We start from the raw sequence: 24,113 nt of genomic DNA on the forward strand, positions 1-24,113 counted from the left end.
ATGGAAGAATATGCCTTTACAAGTAAGCACAACCACGATAGCTCTTATGACACCGTAACTTCGCGCTACCGTTTTCCAAGTGTTATTACTCCTCCGCAAAGCGGTATGAATAAAGCGGTCTCGGCGAAGCAAAAAGAAACAACTGCTACTGAGCGACAAAGCAAATGGTACGATCAGATTCATTCGCATGTGATCACAAACTAAAACTGAAGGCGACTTGAATGGCGGTCAACGGTGCTAAAATAGTCTGGGGAAAAGTAAAGTTTGTACGCCTTCTGTTAACGTTTCTGTTAGCTTTAGTTTCGACTTCGATATCTTCGTAATTGCTAAATGCTGCAGTACGGACGCATTTCCCACCAATCACATAAGTGGATCGGCAATCGTGCGTAATTACATCATCGGCGTATGTGCGAGAAGTGCATGTTGTCATGGTACCGCGTCGAAGATATTCTAATGGAAGAAGAAGAAGAAGAAGAAACTTTAGTAAAGAATAGTCCGGCAGTTCTTGATGTGGTGGCCTCAGGTGACGGCTCGAAGTTCTTGGAATTCTAATGGAATTATTTTTTTTTCCCTTCAAAGCGCGCAGTCGTTCAGCACGCCGATTTACACCCACTGAGGCACGCTGCACCACAACACACAAAAAGTGAGCGTGGATTTGAGCGGAGCATGTATTCAGCCGTTTAGCGTCCTCACGCCTGACGTACCTTAACGCGACAGATGCCAAAAACAACCAGACAAGGCGGACGTAATTCCATAAAAAAGGGCCGGATCCTTCTAACGTGCCCTTCAAAAAACGTTGAGTGGATTCGTCGCACGGTTTGGCCACCGCCTTGTATTTTGTTGTTATTGGCACTTCCTGTTGTTCTGACAATAGCGCAGTGAACATTTTCTTTTTTTGTACTAAGAATAAGAAAAGTCACTAGGCACAGTTCCATAGGGTTGGCTTAGGCACAATGATGATTTCTTACTCAGGTTGTGGCCCGAGCACGCCAGCGCACACAATAACTTGGGCACTGTGCTGACGTCGACGGAAGAGTCGGAACACCACTTCCGGTACGCCTTGCGTGTCAACCCAAACCATCCAGGGGCTCATTTTAACCTCGCCAATATCTACAGGTATGAATCATTTCGCTCTTGTGAAGTAGTTCTGGGGTAAAATTGATAGTGCCAAATTTGCGTTGATAAGATGAAAAACCGCTGCCGAATAACACTGACATTGAATCTGTAGTGCTAACATTACAAATGTCCGCCTATATCTACAATTACTGAAACAAACTGAGCCGCCTACAGACTCTTTAGCAGCGTCTGGGCATTTTTAATTATTGAGAGCAATTTTTCCATGCTACCAAGAGACGCACTGATACACATGTATTCACGAGTCGTGGCTGACTCACATTTTGATTCTTCATCGTTTCAAACAGCTCAGTTCACGCGCATTTTTATCTACACGGGCACATTTTGGTTTTGTCTGTGAGTACGCGCGGGGTGAATGGGGGGGGGGGGAGGGAGTTCTTGACAGAGAAAACCAAAACATACGAGTCATGAATACGAAGCGCTCTCGAGAAAGAAGCATGGCAGCGTTGTAAACAATGGATGGTGAATGCGGACTAAATAACGTTGTAGACTAACTTTTCCCTGACAGTCCTGGGCTTTTCCTTTTTGTGACGGTGTTCTCAAAAATGTTTTATACCTACTTTAGCCTCCTCTGATTCGTACGTTGATGAGGGACACAATCAATTTTAGGGTTATTTCCTATGACCGACTGTTATACTAGGATTGCGAAAAGCCAGACTGCCCCTAAATGTCGGCACAAAGCCGCAGCTTTGCTTTAGTCTTAAGATTTTGGACGATTATCAATCTTCCCTTGGGACAATACTTAGACCACGGCTGTACTTAGAATATGGCCATGTCTCGCCTCTGTTATTAGTGTTTCGTCTTTAACATTTTTGCTTTTGTATGCGTGAATGCTTGTGCGTGCAAATATGCATTTCTGCGTTTGTTGATTTAATTATTCATTTTAATAAATTTTTTTGGCATAGTGGCAAACGGAGCCGCCAGAATCATACTGCTTTTAACCCTCTTCAGTTAGAACCAATTTATTATTCCCTACCTACCTAGGCCCTTTGTTTAAATGCCACGATCACATGCCAAAAGACACTTCTCCCTTTACGTGGACAAAGTAATGATCTCTTCGCGTTTGTTTTAATAAAAACCGCTTTTCTTTGCCTAAACACACATTTGATGGAGCATATTGTGGTGGGTTGTTGTGTTGACGCTGCATTCTTGGCTTCCGTCTCATATTGTGCTATTCGAAACTCACTTCATTGTCGCTTGTCGTCATCTACGAGGGCGCAAGGTATAAATAAGTTTTTTTTTCCAAAGCTGAAGAAAAAAAATCCCTAAATCCCTTATGCAGAGATGCACAGGCATCATACTTGGTATCTGAGATAATTATTTTAAGCAGTCGTTTGTGAGTGACGCATGATGACCATTAAAGGCACTGTGCTATACTACTAACAGGAAGTTTCAGGAAAAGTTAAACTCTCGATATGCTTGCCTTATGCGCGCGTGATCAGGGTAGCGTAGAGAGCAATAACGCATACTTGAGATTTGGAGGAAGCAGGCAAGATAACATAAGAGCATGTGTTGTCTTGCCTTCTCAGTTAGTGTCTCGAGGTTTGCGCTGTTGCTCTGACGTTGTATTCCAGCAAGCCCGAGCTCCTTCTGTGTAATGTAGCCCCCTTTCGTCTGCTTTTCTGCATTACATTTTCAGCTCTCACCCATCATGCGCCTCTTTCTCCCCTCTTTCTTTCCCACTTCCCGTTCCCCCAACGCTGAGTAGCGGGCTTTGGTTGAAGGGGAAGAGGGAAAGAAAGATCTTGCGGAGAGAAATGCAGAGAGGCCGACCTCTCTACATTTCGTATCATTAACCCTCTCTCTCTCTCTCATGTATCTTGAAAGCACCTAACTTATGGGTGTTAATCAGGTGACTGACGCCCAGCGGGGCATGCACCAAAATATAGTATCCCGCAGGTTGCACTAAAACAGAGTATCACCCAGAGGAACCTGCGGTTTTGGTTCGCTTTAGAGCTTGTGTATTCTTTTCATGGAATGGCACTCTATTTATTGTCACGAAGCCTTGGCGCTATTCATTGGGTTAAAAAAGCAATTCTATTCCAGCATAAACTTTGTCGCGGCTCTTCAAAAATTACCTGTCGATTTTCACGCCCAGCAAGCAAGGCCAAAAGGAGGTTGCCCGGACTCTGCTGGAGCGTGCGGTGGAGCTGGAGCCCGATTTCTGCGAGGCCTACTCGTCCCTAGCGGCGCTGGCCGCCGAAAGGGGAGACCTCGCTGGAGCCGAGAGGCTGCACCACATGGCGCTGAGAAGCGACGACCGAAACGCTGACGCCCGGAACAACTACGGAACGTTCCTTCAGTCACACGGTGAGCCCGACTTTGTGTAGCTGTGACGGCATTTCCATGAGCTTGGTACATGAAGTTTAGCCATAGCTTCACCCTTGATGCGGTAATGATGCAAGTACGCAAAATTTTAAGAGGTTGCTTTCTGTGCTTGCATGTCGTCTTGTATTATTAATCACATGAACATACCGCAAGCCAGGTTCAAAAGCGATCAAAATGCTAAATGGCGGCTCATTTGGCAAGTGCTTTTGCATAATCTACGGGACTTTTCTGCTTAGTCTTCATCTTCTCTGCTGGACAACACACAACACATCTTAGGTACAGCTGAATTTGAACACCGATATTCAAACTTAACGATGAAACGCTGCCGCAGGCTTGCCTAGTACCGGATTTTCTTAACAAACATTGCGATACTCCTAATAAGGGCATTCTTTTTTAGGTGCACCAAATTAAAAAAAAATTACCTGTGGCAGTTAGCACAATTCTAACCCTTTTATGAGGCGGTCATTACTTCTAAGAGAAATCGAAATTCTTTATTTGAATAATTTACGTTATTACGCTAATCAACTTCTTAAGTAATTATTTAACGGCACTTATTTAAATCTATGAATTGTAGCCGGTGAGTTCGCGACGTGTATCCACCTTGAATGAATTCTGAGGACAGCACCACATTCGTATTACCAGTTTTGAAGGTCTCCGACGAAGTGCACTGGCCTTACAGTTACTTTCATGCTTCTGTTTAAAACACGGTCGCCTTCTTAAAGAAGTGAGTGGAACAACACTGCATTCTTACCGTAGCTTTGACTGCATATTTCTCGAATTCAGCGCCATTCTCAGAATTCGTTCTGGCAAAACTGATTAGCTGTATACATTGTGTATATTAAAGCATGTGGTGCAAAGTAACTAATTAAAAATTCATTACCGTAATTACGTTAATTATTCATTTAAGAATCTGGATTATTAATGAAGTAATGGGCGCCTCACAGAGTCATTTAGATCAAGGTTTAGCGTTCTGCTATTTGCCACAGGCAATATGTAAAAAATTCGGGAGCTAAAAAAGAAAACACCCTTCTATTTCCCCTGTGCAAGTCAGTTTATGGCCTCAGAAAGAAAAACAAAAACAAACTTAGGAATTATTTCTTGCTTGGTTGTGTAGACCAACACTCTTTGTGCGATATGTAGTTTCTCGTGTGCTATTTTTTCCTATATCTGTATTTATTGCATTGAGTTTTGCACGATTTATCCGCGTTGACGTTTTTTAGTGCTATTGCTGATTGTTTCTGCCTTACTGAAAATAATGCACATATATATTGTAGGGAGATATTTAGATTGTATTAATCTACTGCAAGTTTCCAATTACTCTTACTGGGCTTATTTACTGGGCTTATTTATAATCTTACTGGGTATTATTTCGCTGTGTTCTCGTTTCTTTCCGTATCTCGGCACACAGTGGCTAGGGCGGCCTTCGTAAGGCAGTTTCATCTGTGTTTAGTCACTTTATCACAGACGACCTATGTCTCAATAAACACCAAGGAACATACAGCTTTTCATTTCTTTTTACTGTTTCGAGGGCATACCACACCCAATATTAGGCTAATTTATACAGACTTACTTTTTTTCGTACACAGGGCGAGCCGAGGAGGCTATGACACAATACCAGCAAGCCCTCGATCTCCAGCAAAATCACACCGTGGCTCTCCTGAACGCTGCCAGAAGCCTCCGGAGCATGAACCTCAACATGCAGGCGGAGAGCCTATACAAGAGGTACGCTAATAGATTGCGCCTGTGACGCATGAAATAGAGGCTAAAAGCAAATCATTGAGCAACCAAAGGCATCTACGAAAGAACTGAAACGTGGGGAAGTTGGTGCGGATTTAAGATAAAAAACAGCTCCAACAAATGGCGGACGCCAGCAGACTGTTTACCGGCTTTCCCTCGTCGCAGGTTCGTGGGCGTTTTGCTCGAAATATGAAAGAGCATCTTCGCTGTAATGGTATACGGCCATTGTCTAAGTCACTCGATGTATCTAGAATACCGTGTTGCATTAAAACTTTTTTACGTAACTTGAGAGTGGCCACGATAACCTACGGTAATGGTGGGGCCCTTCTCTAACTCAATGGATGTATCTAGAATATCATGTTACGTTTAAAATGTTTCTTGTAATCTGAGAGGGGCCATGACAAGAATTTTTTGAGGTTGTATTCTGCACTGAATGTCAAACGATATGCGTCCCACAGCAACCGAGCGAATTCTCAGTGCATTTGGTGGCAGTAACCAATTTGTATTTCATTTTTTTTCATATCGCAGTTGAACCGAACAGCGTAGCCTGACATCACTGAAGACACTGAGTGGTGACGAGATGTATAAGTGACCGGAATCGGCTACCTCGGGGTGATTGATTGAAGCTAATCTCGAAGGCCGTGCTTTTGTGTACTGCCTGTACGGGAAGCGATTGCGAAAACTCGAAATACGCCATTGTTGCCGTGCGTCCTTTGCCTTCTGCATGTGCGTCTGGGTGATGGGCTGGTTCTTTCTTTTACCGCGAGTGCGAAGGAATCGCGAGCACAATTCGAAGGTGACGCCATTGCTTCGCAGTTTTGGGGTTGGGCGCGTGCGGCGCCAAACCTCTTTGAATGCTGCCTTGATGTTGCTGGAATGATGTTGCTTGATGTTGCTCGAATATCCTTGATGTTGCTTCGAATTTTTTTCGAGCACACAACACTGCGTCAGCTCCAAATTTGGTGATTTCACGCAGTCACTGAATAAATCATGGAGGAAGAAAAAAAATATATGAGGGAGCATACCGCAACGCGATTGAAGCCAAATCTGTCGGCCCAACACGGGATCGCACGTCAAAGTGCGCCGTTCGCTTTAGTGTGCCCACTCGGCATGCAGAGCCACGTCAGGGCAACGGAGCAAGTGCGCACGGAATAAAAACTACTAGCATAGCTACTGAGAACCAAACGTCTCAGGAAATCGCGATTCGTGCTCCGTGATCTTGATGCTAGAGGTCACGTGTAGGGCCATCACTGTGGCTTCAGGGAGCGTTCGCTTTCCAAGGCTGGCTGCGTGACGTAATGCTCCCTCCTATATTTTTCCTTCCTCCATAGGAAAAATGGTGGGCGTGCTTCGTGTGGAAGAGGGTTAGAGGCAGCGAATGCAAACAGAAATTTTGACTTAAAACGCACACTGAGAGCCAGTCTTTGTGTGTTTAACCGTACTGAGCGCTAACATCTCTGTTATAATGATAAACTGAGAATGGTGAGACGGCCGTGTAATTGCCCCCTTAAAAGCAACGCGAGATGTCAAAAGATGGGCAAATCGATGTGGCCTGTACAGCATTTGGTATAAGCATGTGCGCAAATTGCAATGTTTCGAAACGTGCTAGCAAGTGGCGTTGCGGCTAACTTGTGAAATTGGCAATACCGTATTCGAGATTGCTCAACTACGAGTTTTAGGAAGCAGACTCCAAACAGGAAGCTCACGTGGCAACGTCTGCTCGAACTCATGCTTCAAGAAAATCAAAATCGGGTGCGCTGCTGCCTGGACACAGGTGCGAGAAATTGTATTTATAATGATTTACAATATTTTTTCAAATATTTTATTTCCATTTTATTAATACAGATTTTGTTTGTAGTTTTTAATTTCTTGCTTTGAGGTTGTAATACAACTATTATAAAATGATTTTTTTTAATTTCAAGCTTTCAAATAATTGAAAACTTGAAAGTTATAGTTATAGTTAAAGCGGTGACCCATTTTCGAGATTCACACTCATGTTCTGAATTGTTATCATTAGACAAGCTGGGCGACATTAATACTAAAGAAAACACAGTAAAGTACTTTACTTACAATCCCTGACCTACACAAAACGGACGTGGCATTAAATAAAAACTTCTTTCTGGGCGAGTTGGTGCATACACTGTAAAAATTTTCACACCCTTATGGGTGTAATGCGGGTGTATTCATCTTTTCACCCTTGTAAACACCCTTGAAACACCCTTTTTTAACGAAAAAGGGTGTTCAACAAGAAAACACCCTTGGAACACCCCAGTCTTTCTAATTTACACCCTAATTATAAGGGAGTAAGTGAACAAGCTTACAGTATATGATGAATGAACATTGCCAGTTTTAAGGCGTTGATATTGGCTGTACATGAAACGCGCGCTACCTGCGCTTGAATCAGGTAGCTGGAATGATTAGATCGGGGCACCTAGGCAGCAGCGCACTGGCTCCGAACAGTGGTCAAAAATGAAGTTTCCCACGAATGTTGATATTGAACGGATGACACTAACGCGCAGACTTTGCATAGCCAGATATATGCAAAAGGCTTCATATGATCAATAGCAAAATATTTACAATGCTATCACTGAATACTTAAAGGTGTGCAACCAGTTAGACTGGGAATGGTTAGGAGTGAGGGCTAACGGTAAATAGCTCACCAACTTACGGTTCGTAGATGACATTGGCATACTCAGCAACACTGCAGACTATTTGCAACAAACGTTTGAGGAACATGTCGAAGAAAGTGTAAGTCTGACTGAGAGTTAGTATGCAGAAGAGAAAAGTAATGTTCCGCAGCGTGGCGAGAGAACGAATGTCATGGTCGGCAGTCAGCATCTAGAACCTGCGCAGAAATACGTTTATTGAGCTTAATTACTCGCAGGGGCCTCTGATCAAGGAAATTAACAAAAATAAAACATTAGCTGGAGAGCTTACGGCAGGCATTACTAAATCATGACCAGGGAGCTTACTGCTTACCATTGCTTTCTACCGTTACTAACGTATGGGGCCGAAACTTGGAAGTTACCAAAGAAGCTTGGGAAGACGTTGAGGACCGCGCAACGAACGATGGAATGAAAATTATTAGGCATGATGATAATAGACTGGAAGACAGCGATGTGGATTAGAGAGCGAACGGGAATAGCTGATATACTGGTTGACATTATGAGGAAGAAGTCGTGCTGGGCAGACATTGCAATGCGTAAGGGAGAGAACTGCTGGTCTATTGGAGTTGCAAAATGGGTGCTAAGGGAAGGAAAGCACAGTCGAGGACGGCAGAGAATAATGTGGACGTGATGGAATCGGGAAACTTGAAAACACGTGGAACCAGTTAGCACAAGACAGGGGTATTGGAGATCGCTGGAGAAGCTTTCGTCCTGCGATGGACGTCAAAATAAGCTGATGATGATGATGATGTGACGACATCCATGCTAGCTTCGCGGCATGTATTTCATGTTATGTCATGCATGCGTGTCATGCACGTTCTGATAGCTCGATTTCCGCCGATTGCGGGGGGGGGGGGGGCGCTAGTAGCGGCGTAGCCAAGTGGGGCACACCGGGCACTTGTAACGCTCACTAAAAGTAAAATTTTTGCTGCTATGGCAATGGCCCCGCTCCTTCCCCCTCCACGGTCAATTGGGACCCCCCCCCCCTCACACGAAAAAATTTTCTGGTTACGCCGCTGTGGGGAGGGGGGTGTAAGATTGCTCTAGACCCCTCCCCCTAACTTGTCAACGGAAACGGGGGACGGCAGGGCAGCTGCCGCCGGGCCGCAAACCTTAGGCAGCCCAATTAACGGCTGCATTTCCCTTTGGACGTGAATACTGCATTAATGCCATTACACTGTAGGATTCGTGGCGGTTCGAGGGCATGCGACAATAAAAAAAAACACATACAGCCATCAGAAAGTCTTAGCTTGAGCAGATCTTTGGGAGCTGGGCAAGACTCTCACAAAAGAAAAAAAGCTTGGCACCCCTCTTGCAGGCATTGTCAACTCTGGGTCCCACCGCTGACTACATTTCCGGTAAAAAAAATCACCCATGAACTCCTCTCGGATTTGTCTAAGTGTGCGTGAGCATTGTGACTCTTCCTCATCTACACGCAGTCCATGTCCTTATCAATGTTATGAGACTTGATCCGACAAGTATAAGCGCCAGCGCTGCCGCGACACGGGCTGCTCTGGTCGGCAGCGCAAGCAAAGTACTGCAGGTGGCGGGGCCAGACGCGCTGGTGACGTTCCGTTCGTTTTGAGCCGTTATCGCTCTTTAGCCCTCCTCATCCGCGACGAACCATTATCAACCGTTCTCAGGCGGCGGCTGCTTGTGGCACGGCCGCGCGAACCGTATCTTGAAAGTGAACTGCATTGTGGACAGAGTGTGCCCACTTCTGAAAACTTCACGCGCTGTGTTCTCACCGTTTACTTCGCTTTGAAAACAGACGCGCGCACACCTATCTTGAAAGTGATCTGCGAAAAGCGCATAGTGCGGCATAAGCTGAAAGCTTCGTGAGCGCAGTGTTCTCGCCGCTTCGGTCGCGTTGAAGCCTTGAAGCGAGAGCTAGCACGAAGGTGAATTCACTCGCTGCTGCGGGTTCTATATTGAAAGATATCGTGCGGTACGGACTGACGGACGGATGGTTTTTCTTGTTGGGGAAGTATAGAAATGCTTACGTTATAAAAAAAAATCGCAGGGTTCGCGAATTTCGCGATAAGAACCAACACCAACCTACTCCCCCACCCCCCGCTGAGCGATGCCGTCTTGATCGCCCCCTCCCAACCCCAGGAAAAGGGACACTACCTTTCTATCTCAGTTGAAGAAAGGATGATGAAGCGTTAACAACGACAATAACGGTATTTTCTAACGAGTTGTCTTATGGCCTCTGAGATTTGCGCGCGAAGCTGGCGCGCGCGAACCTGAGAGGCCATAATTGGCCGCTTAATAGCATAAAAAGACAAAGATAATGCCAAACGACACAACTAAAAATTAAAACAAAGAACTGATCTTAGCTATACTGTTTGGGGAAAAGAAATAAAAAATTAGACAGCCGCAACACACGCCACTAAAGCCACCACCGCCGGCATAACGCGGAACCAGCTGTTGGCAACATTCATTCGCGCGTCATTGCTTCGTCCTCGTCGTCTCCGCAACGAGAGCCGCCATCTTCTCGCGCCTAACGTTTTGTATGGTTCTGTTCTCTGCAATCCGCGCACACAGCTCATCGGTGGTTGCACGTCTGCTCGGCGTCGCAATGCGGCCTGCGTCATTTTCTGGTGCTCGCGCAATCGGTGTGAAACATGTCGCATGTGAAATGTTTGATAGAAGTGCCTCACGTCCAAGTCAAGCCGCCGTACGGGAGTATGGCTGTGCGCCCCATTCTCGGAAGCGTCGACGGGTTTCCGGCATGCGGATTTCAGGTACGTGCAAATGCGTTTCGCCCTCCTATTGAGCTCCGGAGCAAAGCGTGCAATATTTCATGTGAAAGATGCAGTGCCCGTGATCATGGTGTGAATTTCGAGCGGCAAACGAGAACTTTGGCACTTAGAGCACACCGCGGCTGCTAAGTCAGCGTGGAAATTGTTTTACGTTACCGTAATATGTTGCTGTCAGTCTAATCTGCGGCTTGTGGATAGCTAGCCCATTGGCGTTTGCTTGTGGCAGCGATAGGTGTATAAATGGAAGCGGTAATAATTTTCGAGAGCAGAGTTTTTTCGCTCGATGTTTGGTCGTGTTTATGGCGTTATGAAAGCTAGAAAACTAAATGGCTTGATCGTGCTTAGTTCCAACTCTAAGGGGCGTAACGTTGGCGCTGTATATGTTTGTTTTCGGTGTCACGAGTACCACTTTCATGCTTTTGTTGCATGAGAGTGGTAGCTGCTGCGTGCCGTCTGGGTAGAACATAATAAAAGCAATTTCCTCACTCATACGTATGCAATGTGAGGTAACAAAATTTCCAGCGTTTTATTCGGAGCGTAAATATCCAGTATAGTTTAGTAAGAAACTCAAATTCTGTGTTGGCTTAGTAGGCGTGAAACAAGTGAAACTCGCATTCCTTTTTGAATTGTTCGCCTAAACTGCACCGCCCCCAGATGCGTCATCGGGTAATTGACAGTAGCTTCGCTACGTGAGTTGTTTTATGCGCCTATATTGCCCGGTTAAGTATCCTGTTCATTTATGCTGACGCTCGTTCATCTTGATTTTAAGCGGTTACTATCCCCGATTACCGGACGATGCCAAACTTGTGAGGTGTAGCAAACGCGGGAAATTCAAAGTGGCGTGGCTGCAAGGCCCTGTTTTTACGTTTCTTGCATTCAAAGCCAACAGACACAGTATCACTGATTTATTTTCCATTTCTGTTGTACTTGATCAATCTAATGTGACAACTGCATCTGCTCTTTAATGTTCTCCATTTACTGTGTATTCAGCTTGGCTGCCACCTTCTCTTCAGAGGATGCCGCAGTGATAGCTCTTTCGTATAGCCCATGCCTCTAGGCCCTTGTGTTTCAAGGGCTCCCGCGAGGCAGCAGTGCTCCAAGTAATTTTACCATTCTATATATTTTCTATTTTGCATCATTCTTCCACGATGGATTTTAATGTTAATAGTATTTGTCATTAGTCATCGCCATAATGTTATAGCACGTAGATTTTACGCACTTCACATCGACAATTTTTAGGCCAGTTTACAGCCAAGTCACATCTTCCATAATACATCGTCAACATTACCACTTGTCATGGCGCTCTTTGGCCTAACCTGGCCCTTGCGCCATAAAACACCACACATCATCATCATCAGCTTGGCTGCCAGAAAATGCTTGAATTTCTTTCAGTATCCAAGTGACGAAATATTTCACTGACGGCCGTGTGTGAAACACGCAAGATGACAAAACTGATAGCAAAATGATGAGATATTTCTTTTATAGCGTTCGGACTCTACTTTTGGTGAGGATGTCGATCGACCTTGGGCCTGGCGACAGCACACCCGACATCGCCAAAGTGCAGCCTATCAGTTGAGTGCCCCCGAATGGACCATCAACATTGGAAAATGAAGCAGAGCCAGGTAGGGGCAATTTTTACTTTGGAACAGAATACTGACAGCTGCCTCTTTTTTAAAGAACTAAATAACATATTTACAAACCAATCCTTTCTCTTTGTGCAGCCTACATAGAATTGTTTTTTGCTTGTTATACAGACCTTCAGAAAGCAGTTCGGAACCCCTTTTTGCATGCACAAATAAATAAAGAGGAGTGCACTTTCTGAAGAAATTGATGCACTGAAATGTGCGTTCGACACACAGTGAGACGCAAAATAACCAACAACTTTAAAGCGGTAAAAAAAAATTGAAACATGTTCTAACATCATAGCCCGCCTTGGCATACGGATCTAAATTTAACAGCAACGGAGGTGCATGCAGAGAAGTGTTTGTAAATGTTTGCAAGATATGTACATTGTCTAAGAAATTGTTTTTATTTACTTGGAGCTTCTTGGTGCCATGGCAGTGCAGTAAAAGCTCAAAATGATGCCCCTGCTCCTAATAAAGCACTTTTAGATTTTGAAATTAAATTATGGGCTTTTACATCCCAAAACCTAAAGTTTTGGTAACCTGGCTTCTTTAATGTACACCTGAATCTAAGTGCATAAGCGGTATTGCATTTTACCCTCATTGGAGGGCAGCTGCCATGGCCTAGATTGAAGCTGGGACCAGCATGGCTGAGTAGCATGGCATCATAGTAAGTGGGCTATTACACCAGGTCAAAATGAGAAATACTGCTTAGAACTACCAACTTCTTGGCTCACAAGCACTTTGCACTAAGTTAAAGGAGTATGTAGTACTGTCAGTGGCCGTTTATGTACCAATTTCTTTTTAACCTGACTCCATTATTAAAGTGCGAAGCTTCAATTAGTCAAAACCAGCCTAAATTACCGAACCAGCTCAAAACACGCACCATGTATAGCTGGATTTGGACATGAAAATGGAGTCAATTCATGTCGCCGAAAATGGCGGTGGCAGTCACACTATTTCATGCATTTTGCCTAAAACATAGTCAATAATAATTAATCAATTTCTAAAATATTCTTTTCAAAAAGTTTTTTTCAAGCATGAAAGGAGGAGCCAAATTGTGTTCAGGTGCACGAGCAGTTAGTTGCACTGCACTTCTTGCATGTGTTCACTGGCTTCTTTCTAGCTTGAAAGAAAAATTTGTTGCACCTATTGAGCAGTAGAAAGCTGGATTGGGAATTTTTCAGGATGCTCTACAATTTTCGCACTGACACTTTTGCTTTGAATATAATATTTGAGCAGTTAAGTAATCGTTACTAACTAATTAACTAATTAGAAGAAATGTAAGAATTGGTTTCACTTCCTCAAAACGATGGCAGACGACATTGCCTTGGTGCTGTCCAGCTAAGTGGCACTTGTACATATTTAAAGCTTGCACATGTCATACAGACCACCTGGTAATTACAAGGCATATATAGAAGTGGCTAAGTTGTGTGAGCCAGCCATATGTAGCAAATCATGAGAAACAGCCATGTTTCTTTCACTTAAGGGCATGATAAGATTTACATGCTCGACAACTTGCATCAGTGTGTTCTAGGCCTGTTCGTAGTTTAGCTGCTACATAAACAATATTTCTCCACATGTAAGCTCATATGCATCTTTCAAGTATATTGCCCCGTGTGTCCAAAATAAACCATCCTCACGCTTCCTTCATTATGTATACATCTGTTGCTGTGCTAAATTTTTAACATGCAACTGCACAAATTTTCATCTAGTTTACATATTTCCTTGTTTGGTGGCTTTATTTCCGAACAAGTTGTTTTCGTTAAACCCTGTTGCACACAGCAGTACACAGCATTTCTGCCTAGAGTGGGAATTGTTTTTTTTTTCAGATTGACATAAATACACCTTGCCTGGGCAATGTAAGGCATTCTACATAACACGGCCCTGCAATAATGTTTCATATTGCATTCCAGCATCATACAGAACTGTTTACTTACCAGATTAGAATATGTATAAGTGTTGGAAGTAACAGAACTGGAAGAAGCCAGCAGATAATGAGGCCAAGGAAAGCATAGAGGAACATGTTTTAAGTTTTTTATATGAAGTATAGAAATGATGAATTCTAGGTAAGTGAAAGTGGATTAAAAGATATCCACCTCTTGGTGGGGAACGGACCCATAACCTTCACATTACGCATGTGATATACTAACCACTGTGGTACTACGGCCGTGTTCGAGCGTCGACAATCTGAGGGGCCATTGTGGACGGTTGAATGCTGCCTCGGTGGCACAGTGGTTAGTGCATCGCATGCCTAATGCAAAGGCTGTAGGTTCGTTCTCCCCCCATGCCTGTTTTTTTTTGACCATTTTCATTTCCTTTTATCATTTCTACATTTAAATAGAAAATTACAAATAAGTTTCCACATGCCTTCCCTGGCATCTTCCAGCTGTGATTCAGAATAATTTTGACCCTCAGTATCCGTTCTTCTCGTTTGGAAGAACAGGAGCTTCATTTTAAAAATAATGAATTCACCTTGTTCAGCATCTCAATGTGGTCTCAAATCCTATCACAGCATGTGTATTACTAAGTGAAGTTTTTGTTAAGATGATATAGCATGGGACCTAATTAGTAGCCTTTGTGTACAGATATATGACTAGTCTAATAAATAGGAGGATTTTAAGAAACACTTCTAACATGGTCTGAGCATGTGTTTAAAAAAACTAATCTAGCATGATTTCAGGCATAGCTGTTGCCCCTGAAAAATATTTGGATCATCTGCATTGGCATTGTTTTTAGAGAGCACCAATACTGCTTTGATAGAAGTAGCCTCGTGGAACATGAAGCATCGCTTCTTGCTTAGTCAAGGAAATATTATCTGCATATCTGACGTGCATGTGTCATATGCTCGAATGCTGTTTAAAGGCTGCTAATAAGAAAAAACTTCACTTGCCTTCCAGAGATTGCTTCAGTAGTCTATGCTACTCGATCATAAACAATTTACCAGAGTGAACTTTCATCACAGTTGGCTTTGCAATGTTTATGCAAAATACAATTGCCTACTAGACATGTGACTGCACTAAAACTTGGAAATTATGACCAGTAAGATTTATGGGACCAGCAAAACTTAGTTTATTACTCCAGAACAAAATGCGAGGCACTTCGGTTATTTCTGCCATAGAGTTTCTTACAGTAATTACTAGAGGGAACTCTGGCGCTGCAGTCGTACCACCATGGGAATGATGGGAAGCACATGGATTTGTCTGATATTCGTGCTTGTGAATTCAGACGTTCTTGTGGCTTCGTATATTATACGCTGTATAAATCTTATTGTAAATTTCAGCGCAGTCTATGCTCTTCGAAGTGCAGAAGACGGCGCCAACACGCACAATTGCTATTAATTGCAACGATTGAGCTTGTCCAGGTAGTCAAATCGAAGGGCACCAAGCGTCTCAAGGCACTAGTATGCCCGCGATAAATTCATCAGGGCGTTGCACTCGCTTGTCGTTGCATGCCTCCGTTGCTTAATGGTTTCAATATCAGACTTCTGTTCTATAGTTCCTGTGTTTGAATCCTGTTGTCGGACGATGTTAATGTTTATTTATTTATTACACAGTATATTGTTGAAAATGACTAGAATACAAAGTCACAAAGCCGTTTGAAGCCAAACAGACGAAGTTTAGGCAAATCCATGTACTTCCCATAATTTCCATGCTGGTACAGCCGTTCTTGTTTGATCTCCTGTGGACACTAACGTCAGAGTTCCCTCTAGTAATTATTGTATGAAACTCTGATTTCTGCGCCTCGCTCGTGCAGAAGCGGCACCACACCTGCTGCGTAAACATGCACTACCTTTCGGCCGAGTGCAGGGAATGCTGTGAACATGTACATAGCCTGCACTAAGTAAAACAAATCGCAACGTGCAGTTGCTACCACGTTGAACTGGTGGAATGAGTAGTGAAATGCAGCACCTCCTGAACTAGTTCAGAAAGTGCAGGTTAATCAAGTGGAGATTATATAGCAACAGAAGTTGAGTGATTCTGCATTACATTCACGAAATATACTTCATGATACTTTTCCATTTATTTCCTCAGTTATTAAGAATCCCTTTTGCATTGTTGGACAAAACTACAGAATGCCAACATATTTTCCAGCATTCACTGGTAGCAAACATGTCAAAACATGTTCTAGTGTCTGGATTGCCGCTTTAGCTGTTAACCCCCAAGTTAATTCCGGAAAATGTACCAAATGTTTTACGTACTCAATTTTCGGTGTCATTTTCTTTCTAAAAATATATTACTTCATTGGTCTCTGGTTAGAAATAACACAAAAATAAGAGCTGCTCTTGGGCAGCTTTCCCTCAATGCCGACTGTAACTCATCTTTGACAACAAGAGCAGCATAACGTCGGGCAGAAAGAGTGCAACTAGTCATTGGCGATATTGGTACTACCTCCAGTCACTAGTACAGCTTGTGATCAATGGTTAAATGATCAATGGTTGCTACTTTGTTGCTGCCCAATTTTAATTCTGCAGTTGTTACACTTGGGTGTAGCATGTGTACGTACGTGTGCATGCATTAAAATGACTTCACGCTAGAGCAAAGCAACTAGTGCAGAGAGGCATTAGTCATCTTTATATATTTGCTTTGTAAAGATGCACTAACTTTATCTTTTGCAATATAGACTTGGCGCTCATTGGCCAAAGATGCCCTTGTGCTACTAAAACCTACCAATTAATTCGCTTTTTGCAGTAGCAGGTACTTATTCCTTTTTCAGAATCGGTCTGCGAGTTCTAATTTGTTTTTCTTGAACTGTGCAATTCCCACTCACAGGACTGCATGTCATCTAAGGTGTTCCTTTTTCAATCAAGAATGTTGAGGTTGTGTTTGTGAAACTCGATTTCTTGCCTCAAACGAGCTTGTACAAACTGACCAAGCTGATAATTCTACCTGCTTATATAATAAATGTGTTGCGGCTATGAACCCTCATAATGAATGACACACAGTATAAAAATTTTATCTAATAAAACAATTTAATGAAAATTTTCATGTTTTTCGCGTTTGTGTTCACTTCTCTACTCCTGTCCGTGTCCTGTCTGCATGCCTCACCTCTTTTTTGCATATTAAATATCGTATAAACTTAACCATGCTTTTTTACCACAATGCAGGGGGAAAAGGTTCCGGGAACACTGCATTCAGTATGGTGGCCCAGACGTGTATGCAAGCAACCTCCTTCATGTGGACCAAGAACTACTTGCAGTGTCTCACAGACTTCCATGCGAAGCCCTCAACATTCTCGTCTCAGTGGAATGGCTGCTCATCTATCTGCGTGTCCATCACCAAGATGGCCAGTTGTAAAGCTCCTGTACCCGTTTAAGACAGCTTAATGATTTTTTTTTATTTAGTTTTCATGGTTAGCCGTAGAATCTTAACATTTTTGATGTTTCTAACGTTTTTACCTGGCCCAAAGTGGTGCAATAACTTTAAACTAGTGTAATGTATTTAAATGATGCTCACTCTAATGCCTATCTGGTTTTGTTTGTGTTTAAGAAATTTGAATGTCTGATGAGGTAACAGCATTTAAACTTGTCATCGTGGCTCTTTTCAGTGAGCTGCTAGGAAATAAGATGCAAAACTTATCACACGCCAGTTGTAGCATTTTTGTTTTCAAGACTAAAGTATACATGTTTCAAAAGATGGAAAGTGGGGAAAAAAGCCTCAAGAACATAATCATCCTAGGATTGTCATGTCCTTACAACTCTGCAATGGCTAATGCCTCATACATCTTGGGAGCACATTGGTCGCAATGCCTACAGGTATACTTGATAAGAGAATAGCTTGCACTCAGATTTTCCACGCAGTTGATGGCTGATAGTTTTGTTTGTCGTCTTCATGTTACTACTATGTATTCAATATTCATTTACATGTGCTGCGGTTTTTTGCAGTCACACACACACACACATATATATATATATATATATATATATATTCTTTGTTTTAATAAAAATTTAGTTGAGAGTTAGCGCTCATCCTGTCTGCTTCTAGTCTGTGTCCGTGTCACTTCGCGCTACAATCCAAGATCAGGTTACTGTACCAACTTGCCCAACTTTTTATCCTTGTGTTAAAGACGCACTCAGACTTGTTCTTACTTATGTGACCGGTTATTTTTGTGCTTTATAATAAGATGCAGTGCTTTTCAAATGAAAACATGTGATAGTTCGTAGTGAGGTTATTTAAAAAAACTGTTCTGCTTAAAATTTAATTGAGCAAGCCTGTGCCATTATTCGGTGCTTATGTCTTTGTATTGGTATGGTTTTACTCATCTTCCTTTTTACTTTTAAAATGTGCAAACATTATTATGTAACCATTTCTCTTGAATAAAATAAATACTTCTGACATTTCGTCACAAATTTTACAATGATTTTGTTCAATTAGGTAACCTTAGACTAGCTGATTGTTATTCTGGTAGCTTAACTTACAATGCCTGTGGAATATTCAATGCAAGCACATAGTGAAAAATACACTAAGTTATTGGGTATAAGCAGGTCACTGTCAGTAAATGGAGCATACGTATATTTCAGAAAATAGTGCATGCTTACGTATTGAACAGCACGCACAGCTACACATGCTGTTTTGTTCGTAAATGCTGAAAGATTATTCGACGTGGAAGCACTTTGTTCTTGGGCTTTGAGTGCTACCTTTAAGTCATATATGTGAAGGTACTAGTAGAAGCATCCCGTGGAGATAAATGACAACTTTGATGAATAGAGGTATAAAATATGTGCTTAAAACGGCCAAAAACTGCTTGACAGGCAAACGTATGCTTCTGTAGTACTGCACTTGTTACCGTCGCCAATACATGCATTGCTTGCGCTCTATTGCATTCAATATGAGCTACAGCAGCGAGCTGTGGTGTCTTTCCCTCCTGGTCGAGCTGGTGTTGCGAAAATTTTTGACCAAGAAAAGTGGAGGTTTTTAATCATTTCCGAAATGCATGTAACTATGCTTTTGGCTGTGTGCTGTTTCCACGGAGTTATAAGTACTGGTGCACCAAGGTGCGGGAGATCCTGTGTCCTTAGTGCAGCGCGCATTGTTATTGCGCTCTGCATCCTGCCGGCAGTGTACTATCACTGCAGAGGAAGATTACGAAAGCATGGCGTGTGTGCCTTGCTGCAATGGCGAAACCTTAAATTGTTTGCCTGAAAGGGCCGCACGTTATGCTACCACATGACGGACTAGAAGCGCAATATGACGACGCCTCACAGATTCTGGCTCATACTGAACAAGGTAGTATCATAGCTAAGGCTAGGCAGCATTCACAACAGCTAGTCTGCCCATTAACTACATGGCTGTAGTGAACGCTAAAATACTTGCAGGTATAACACCCTTTTGAAAGGGTGTTGTCACATGCTACACCCATATTGAAAGGGTGGTTGTCTGTGTTACACCCCATATAGAAAGGGTGTTGTTTGCTTTACACCCATAGGTGAGGTGACGTCATATTAACACCCCTTCTTTTGTGGGGTGTTAATGTGCACCCTTTGCTTGGGGTGTAGCAATACACCCAAAAAGGGTGTCACCCATGGGACAAGCCATTTACACCCTTAAGGGTGTTAAAATTTTTAGAGTGTACTTGCCATAAGAACTGTTTACAGCGCAAACACATGCAACCACAAAGTATAAGGGACAGCACACAAGCGCTTGTGTCCTGTCCCTTATACTTTGTGGTTGCATGTGTTTGCGCTGTAAACAGTTTTTATGTCAAGGACGTGGCATCATCTCTTCAAAATATTTTTTGGTCCTACTCAATTTCTTAAAAGGCAACACATAATAAATCAAATGCTAGCGCTATTTTATTCAAATTCAATAGATATTATAAGAAGCTATTGAAAACATGATTGCTTTAAATGTGAATTTCAACATTCCTCTGCATGAACTACGTTTCTGTGTGCGACCTCTCCAAATTTGTCTGTCCTTTTCTTTTTCTTGAACAGGGCACTCGCTGTTGAGCCAGACCCTCAAGTGATGGACAACCTCGCTGTGTTCTACGTCAATGCTGGTCGCCTGGACGAAGCAAGGCAGCTCTTCGAAGAAATTCATCGGCTTTTCCCAGAGCATCGCGACAGCAAAGTTCACCATGTGAGGGCCTTCAGAAAGTAGAGACTTGCTCTGAACAATGCGATTCTATTTCTACCCGAATGACAAGTGATAGAATCTATAAATGATAAAAGATTGAAAAAAGATAAACTCTAGCAAAATAGATGAAGAAGTCCGCAAGTATGCTTCATTATTTATATATTAAAATACATTGGTGCGGAATGATTGAGAATGAACAACTGAAGCATAAAATCTGCAGAAGTCTTCCCTCGATAGTTATGCTTGCACTTCAAGCCACGAATGCATAAAAAAATATTCGCAGTTTCTCCCGAAAGACGAATCACCGATTGCGATAGCAAAATAGTAGATAGCTATACGAAGTAAGGATAGTAATTTTATCCACTGTACGAACTTGTAAGCATTCGCTTACTAATTAAGTAAACAAGCACGATGTCACGCGCACACAGGTACACATGAACACATCTCGCTCGATGACCGCAGAAACTCGATGTCAAAATTTTGGAGTGTGGAATCGCGGCAGCTGCAGCGACAGAATTGCCCTTCGTGCACCTCTCGCTTCAACGCGAACGAAATGTCGAAAGCACAACGCATACGAAACTACCGGCTACCGGCACTACGCGCACTCTGCAAACGTCGCAGATTGCTTTTAAGATACGGCACGCGCACGGCCGCACCGTAAGCAGCAGCCACGTACAGCCACCGAAAAACACCCCCCTCCTTTCTCCCTCGCCTCAACGCCATGCCTCGCGCGCGAAAGGAGAGGGCGCGAGGTTCCACGCTCGTGTGTGCGAGATGGGCGTCTTGCGCTGGAGTTTGAGGTATAGTAGCGGCGCCTGGTGGCGGCGCGGGAAACGACATCTGGGTCGTACCAGCTTGGGTCGTATTGAGCCCTCGCTGTGGCGAAGCACGTTTCTAGGCCGAGTTTTGCGTCAATTCGCACTTTTTTCTGCCCTGTTGCGAGTGCGAAAAGGCTCGTCACTTCTCGCAGACCATGCCGACCACGCTGCGAGCTCGCCGCAGCGTGGTCGCAGCGTTTAACGAAAACGGGCTCTCCGTGTGCAGTGGGACGCAATGCTGGGAGCAGACGAAATCGGTGGCGCCGATCCGGAGAGACCTAGCCCAGCCTCGAGAAGGCGTCACCGTCATTACTTCTGCGTCGTGGGCTGCCATGAACAAGAAGGCCTGAATCCCAACATCATATTCTGCCGTTTTCCTTCAAGGCCTCACGAAGTGGAGCGTCGGGCGCGCTGCATAGCTGCAGTTCGTCGCGCTGAGTAAGCGAAACTTCGCGCCATGCTGACTGCTTCGCCTGTCTTGAAGCTTGCTTGATTATCTGCGTTCTAATGTTCGGTCTTTTGCACCTACAGTCCCGACAGCAGACCGACATAGCAGCAGGTATTGCTGGTAATTCACGATTCGAGACCCGGCCACAGCGACAATTAACAATTCGACCGATGCGAAGTGGTGAAGTGACCAGGTGTGTGCAAATGAGCACAAATGGTCGGGCTCATTCGATGACACTTCACTACTCCACTACGAGCAGCACAGGTTAAGAGAGTTAAATGCGCTCATCCTTGCTCTCAAGCCAGCACGTTGAGGCAACGCAGCAAGGAAGTATTGATTGCAACACATCGATGTTCGAGCGCTGTCATTAAAACCTACATCAAGCGAGCGGCGTACGAGCTCGCACTGCAGCGCGATTCGCACGTACGTGCGAGGTCATATGTAATTGCATCAGTTATTACCAGTTACCAAAAAGGAGAGATGGCCGCTACTACAACGCAGGCATAACTACTTGTTTAGCGGCATGCAGTCAACAAAGATTGCAGGAGGCCCGCCGTTTCGCGGCATGTCGAAAGACCGCTGCGGCGCGGCGCGTACGATCGTGCGCTCGAGCAGTTCGTACATGGCGGCGCGTACCGTCGTGTGCTCGAGCAGTTCCGTACACATGATGTCTGCCTATCGCCGCTGTGGATTCATTTCTAGCAAGCATTTCCTCGCGTTTGTGCGCCTGAATCTAGCAGCTAGCGTGCAAACCTTACCTGAAGTTCCACTTCGTACGCGACTCGCTTCACTTGCGATTGACACTGTGCTAAAACTTCGCCGCCCAATTCTTGAACGGCGTACACGTATTCGGCACTGCATAATTTCTTGCCTTTACGCAGCGTGCCACCCCTGAAAAAATCTTCGGCGCCCGATATTCGCTGCAGGCCGTGAAACAACACAACCGAAAGTGGCGGGTCCATAGTGTAAACGTGCTTTCCGAAGCAGACGACCGAGCTTGGTACGACCCATTTTAGCGCAGAGGGCGCTTTTTAGCACCTTTTTCGCAGCGCCCCCTGGGCAATGCAAGAGCCCCATTGAGCCGCGTTCTCAGGCCCACCCTCGCACGCTTCCACTCGCACATACAGCATACGGCGCGAGGCGACGAATTTATCGCCCTTGAACTTAATACGGAACCTCAGAGCGACGGCAGAAATGCGTCTGGAGTTTGCATATAATTGCTATTGCAATAAAAAGTGTCCATGCTTGTGTGTATTTAAGGAATTTTATATATTAGGTGCTCAATAAGTAATCGTACTCCGAAGACAGGGAACACTGGACAGAGACCACAGTTGCCCGAACATCCAGAATCAACCTCCAATATGCAAAGAAGCGCTCCCACCTTTTGTGGCGACGCCTGTGGTGTTGACGTTCTTGGCTGTTTATATATGTAGTCATGTCTAGGGATGTGGAAATATTCCAAACTTTCGAATAAGGAATCGAATAGTGCACTATTTTATTCGGTCTACGCGTCTAATGGTCACTATTTGTAAATCAGACTATTTTACTAATACTTGCCGAATATTTCAAAACGTCAATTGTGACCAGTTAAACATGAATTTGGAGCAAAAGTACGGTAAATCCCCCACCTCCCCGCCGGGCATGGTATAGACATAAAATATGACAACTTGCGTGGTGGAGCAGGCTACGTTGCTTAGGTAGCGATACCTTGCAGGTTGCATATACAGTGATCGTTCGCGCTATCTTCAGAGCCCTGTGCATGCGAATAAATTGCTTGTTCGGTCCTGAGGATTCTTTATAGCTTTTAACAAACAATGCTTCGTAAAGTACTATGCAATACCAGAAACTTGCTAACCTTTATACTGGGATGTGAAGATTCATTTATATTAGTCAGAACGGCTGTTCACTATTCGAAAACTACTCGATATTCCAATCGCTTCTTGCACTATTAGATTTGTAGAAGATTCTGTCTGAAAAATCATTTTTTTGCCTAGTCCTAGTCACGTGTAAAACTAAGACTGTCGTATCCGCCAGACATAAAATAATGTTGACTATTATTGTAATTTATTTTACTTACTTTTTCGTAAGGCATATTAGAAAAAAATATTTTCGTGATCGCTAAAGCATGGCAGAAACTTCGGGTTACGTAAACGTACTTGTTTAAACAGAAGGTAATGTATTCCGAGGCGTTGAATGTATGCTTTTGCAAACCTGCTGACGTAAGCTAACTGTTTAGACGCCACCGTTTCGCTTTAACGTGTGAGCACCAAAATATGTCTTCCTAGATGATTTAAAGATGATACATTCTTCATCGAGCGCCGTGGGGCGGCAGCTAAGTTTACGTTTTCTATTCAAGCGAAGCTTGTATTGGCTCACAAGTGGCGTTGTCGTGGTTACGCAAAAAAAACCAGTGGCTCCCAGAGCAGACCAGCTGCGGGAAAGGGTGGTTTCATGAGTTGGCAGCTGCGCCGGCGCCAGAGCGTGAGTCATTAGCGAGGATTCCAGATGCATAGGCGCACG

The 24,113-nt window shown here is 43.8% G+C and overlaps 1 protein-coding gene and 1 long non-coding RNA gene across 2 annotated transcripts in view; both read left to right on the top strand.

The window, feature by feature from the left end:
- LOC135901695 (protein O-mannosyl-transferase TMTC1-like) overlaps positions 1-24,113 on the top strand; it is a 153,978-nt gene that overhangs the window by 121,211 nt on the left and 8,654 nt on the right. The window contains exons 11-14 of the mRNA XM_065431541.2: positions 973-1,116; positions 3,233-3,444; positions 5,049-5,184; positions 20,186-20,330. Coding sequence (XP_065287613.1) covers positions 973-1,116; positions 3,233-3,444; positions 5,049-5,184; positions 20,186-20,330 — 637 coding nt within the window. The remainder of the gene's footprint in view (positions 1-972; positions 1,117-3,232; positions 3,445-5,048; positions 5,185-20,185; positions 20,331-24,113) is intronic.
- Positions 10,141-18,213, top strand: LOC135901697 (uncharacterized). The gene is made up of 3 exons (XR_010564228.2): positions 10,141-10,612; positions 12,116-12,252; positions 17,360-18,213. It is a non-coding gene; the product is annotated as an uncharacterized lncRNA (long non-coding RNA).

Source organism: Dermacentor albipictus, unplaced genomic scaffold (assembly GCF_038994185.2).
Source record: "Dermacentor albipictus isolate Rhodes 1998 colony unplaced genomic scaffold, USDA_Dalb.pri_finalv2 scaffold_16, whole genome shotgun sequence".
Taxonomy (NCBI): domain Eukaryota; kingdom Metazoa; phylum Arthropoda; class Arachnida; order Ixodida; family Ixodidae; genus Dermacentor; species Dermacentor albipictus.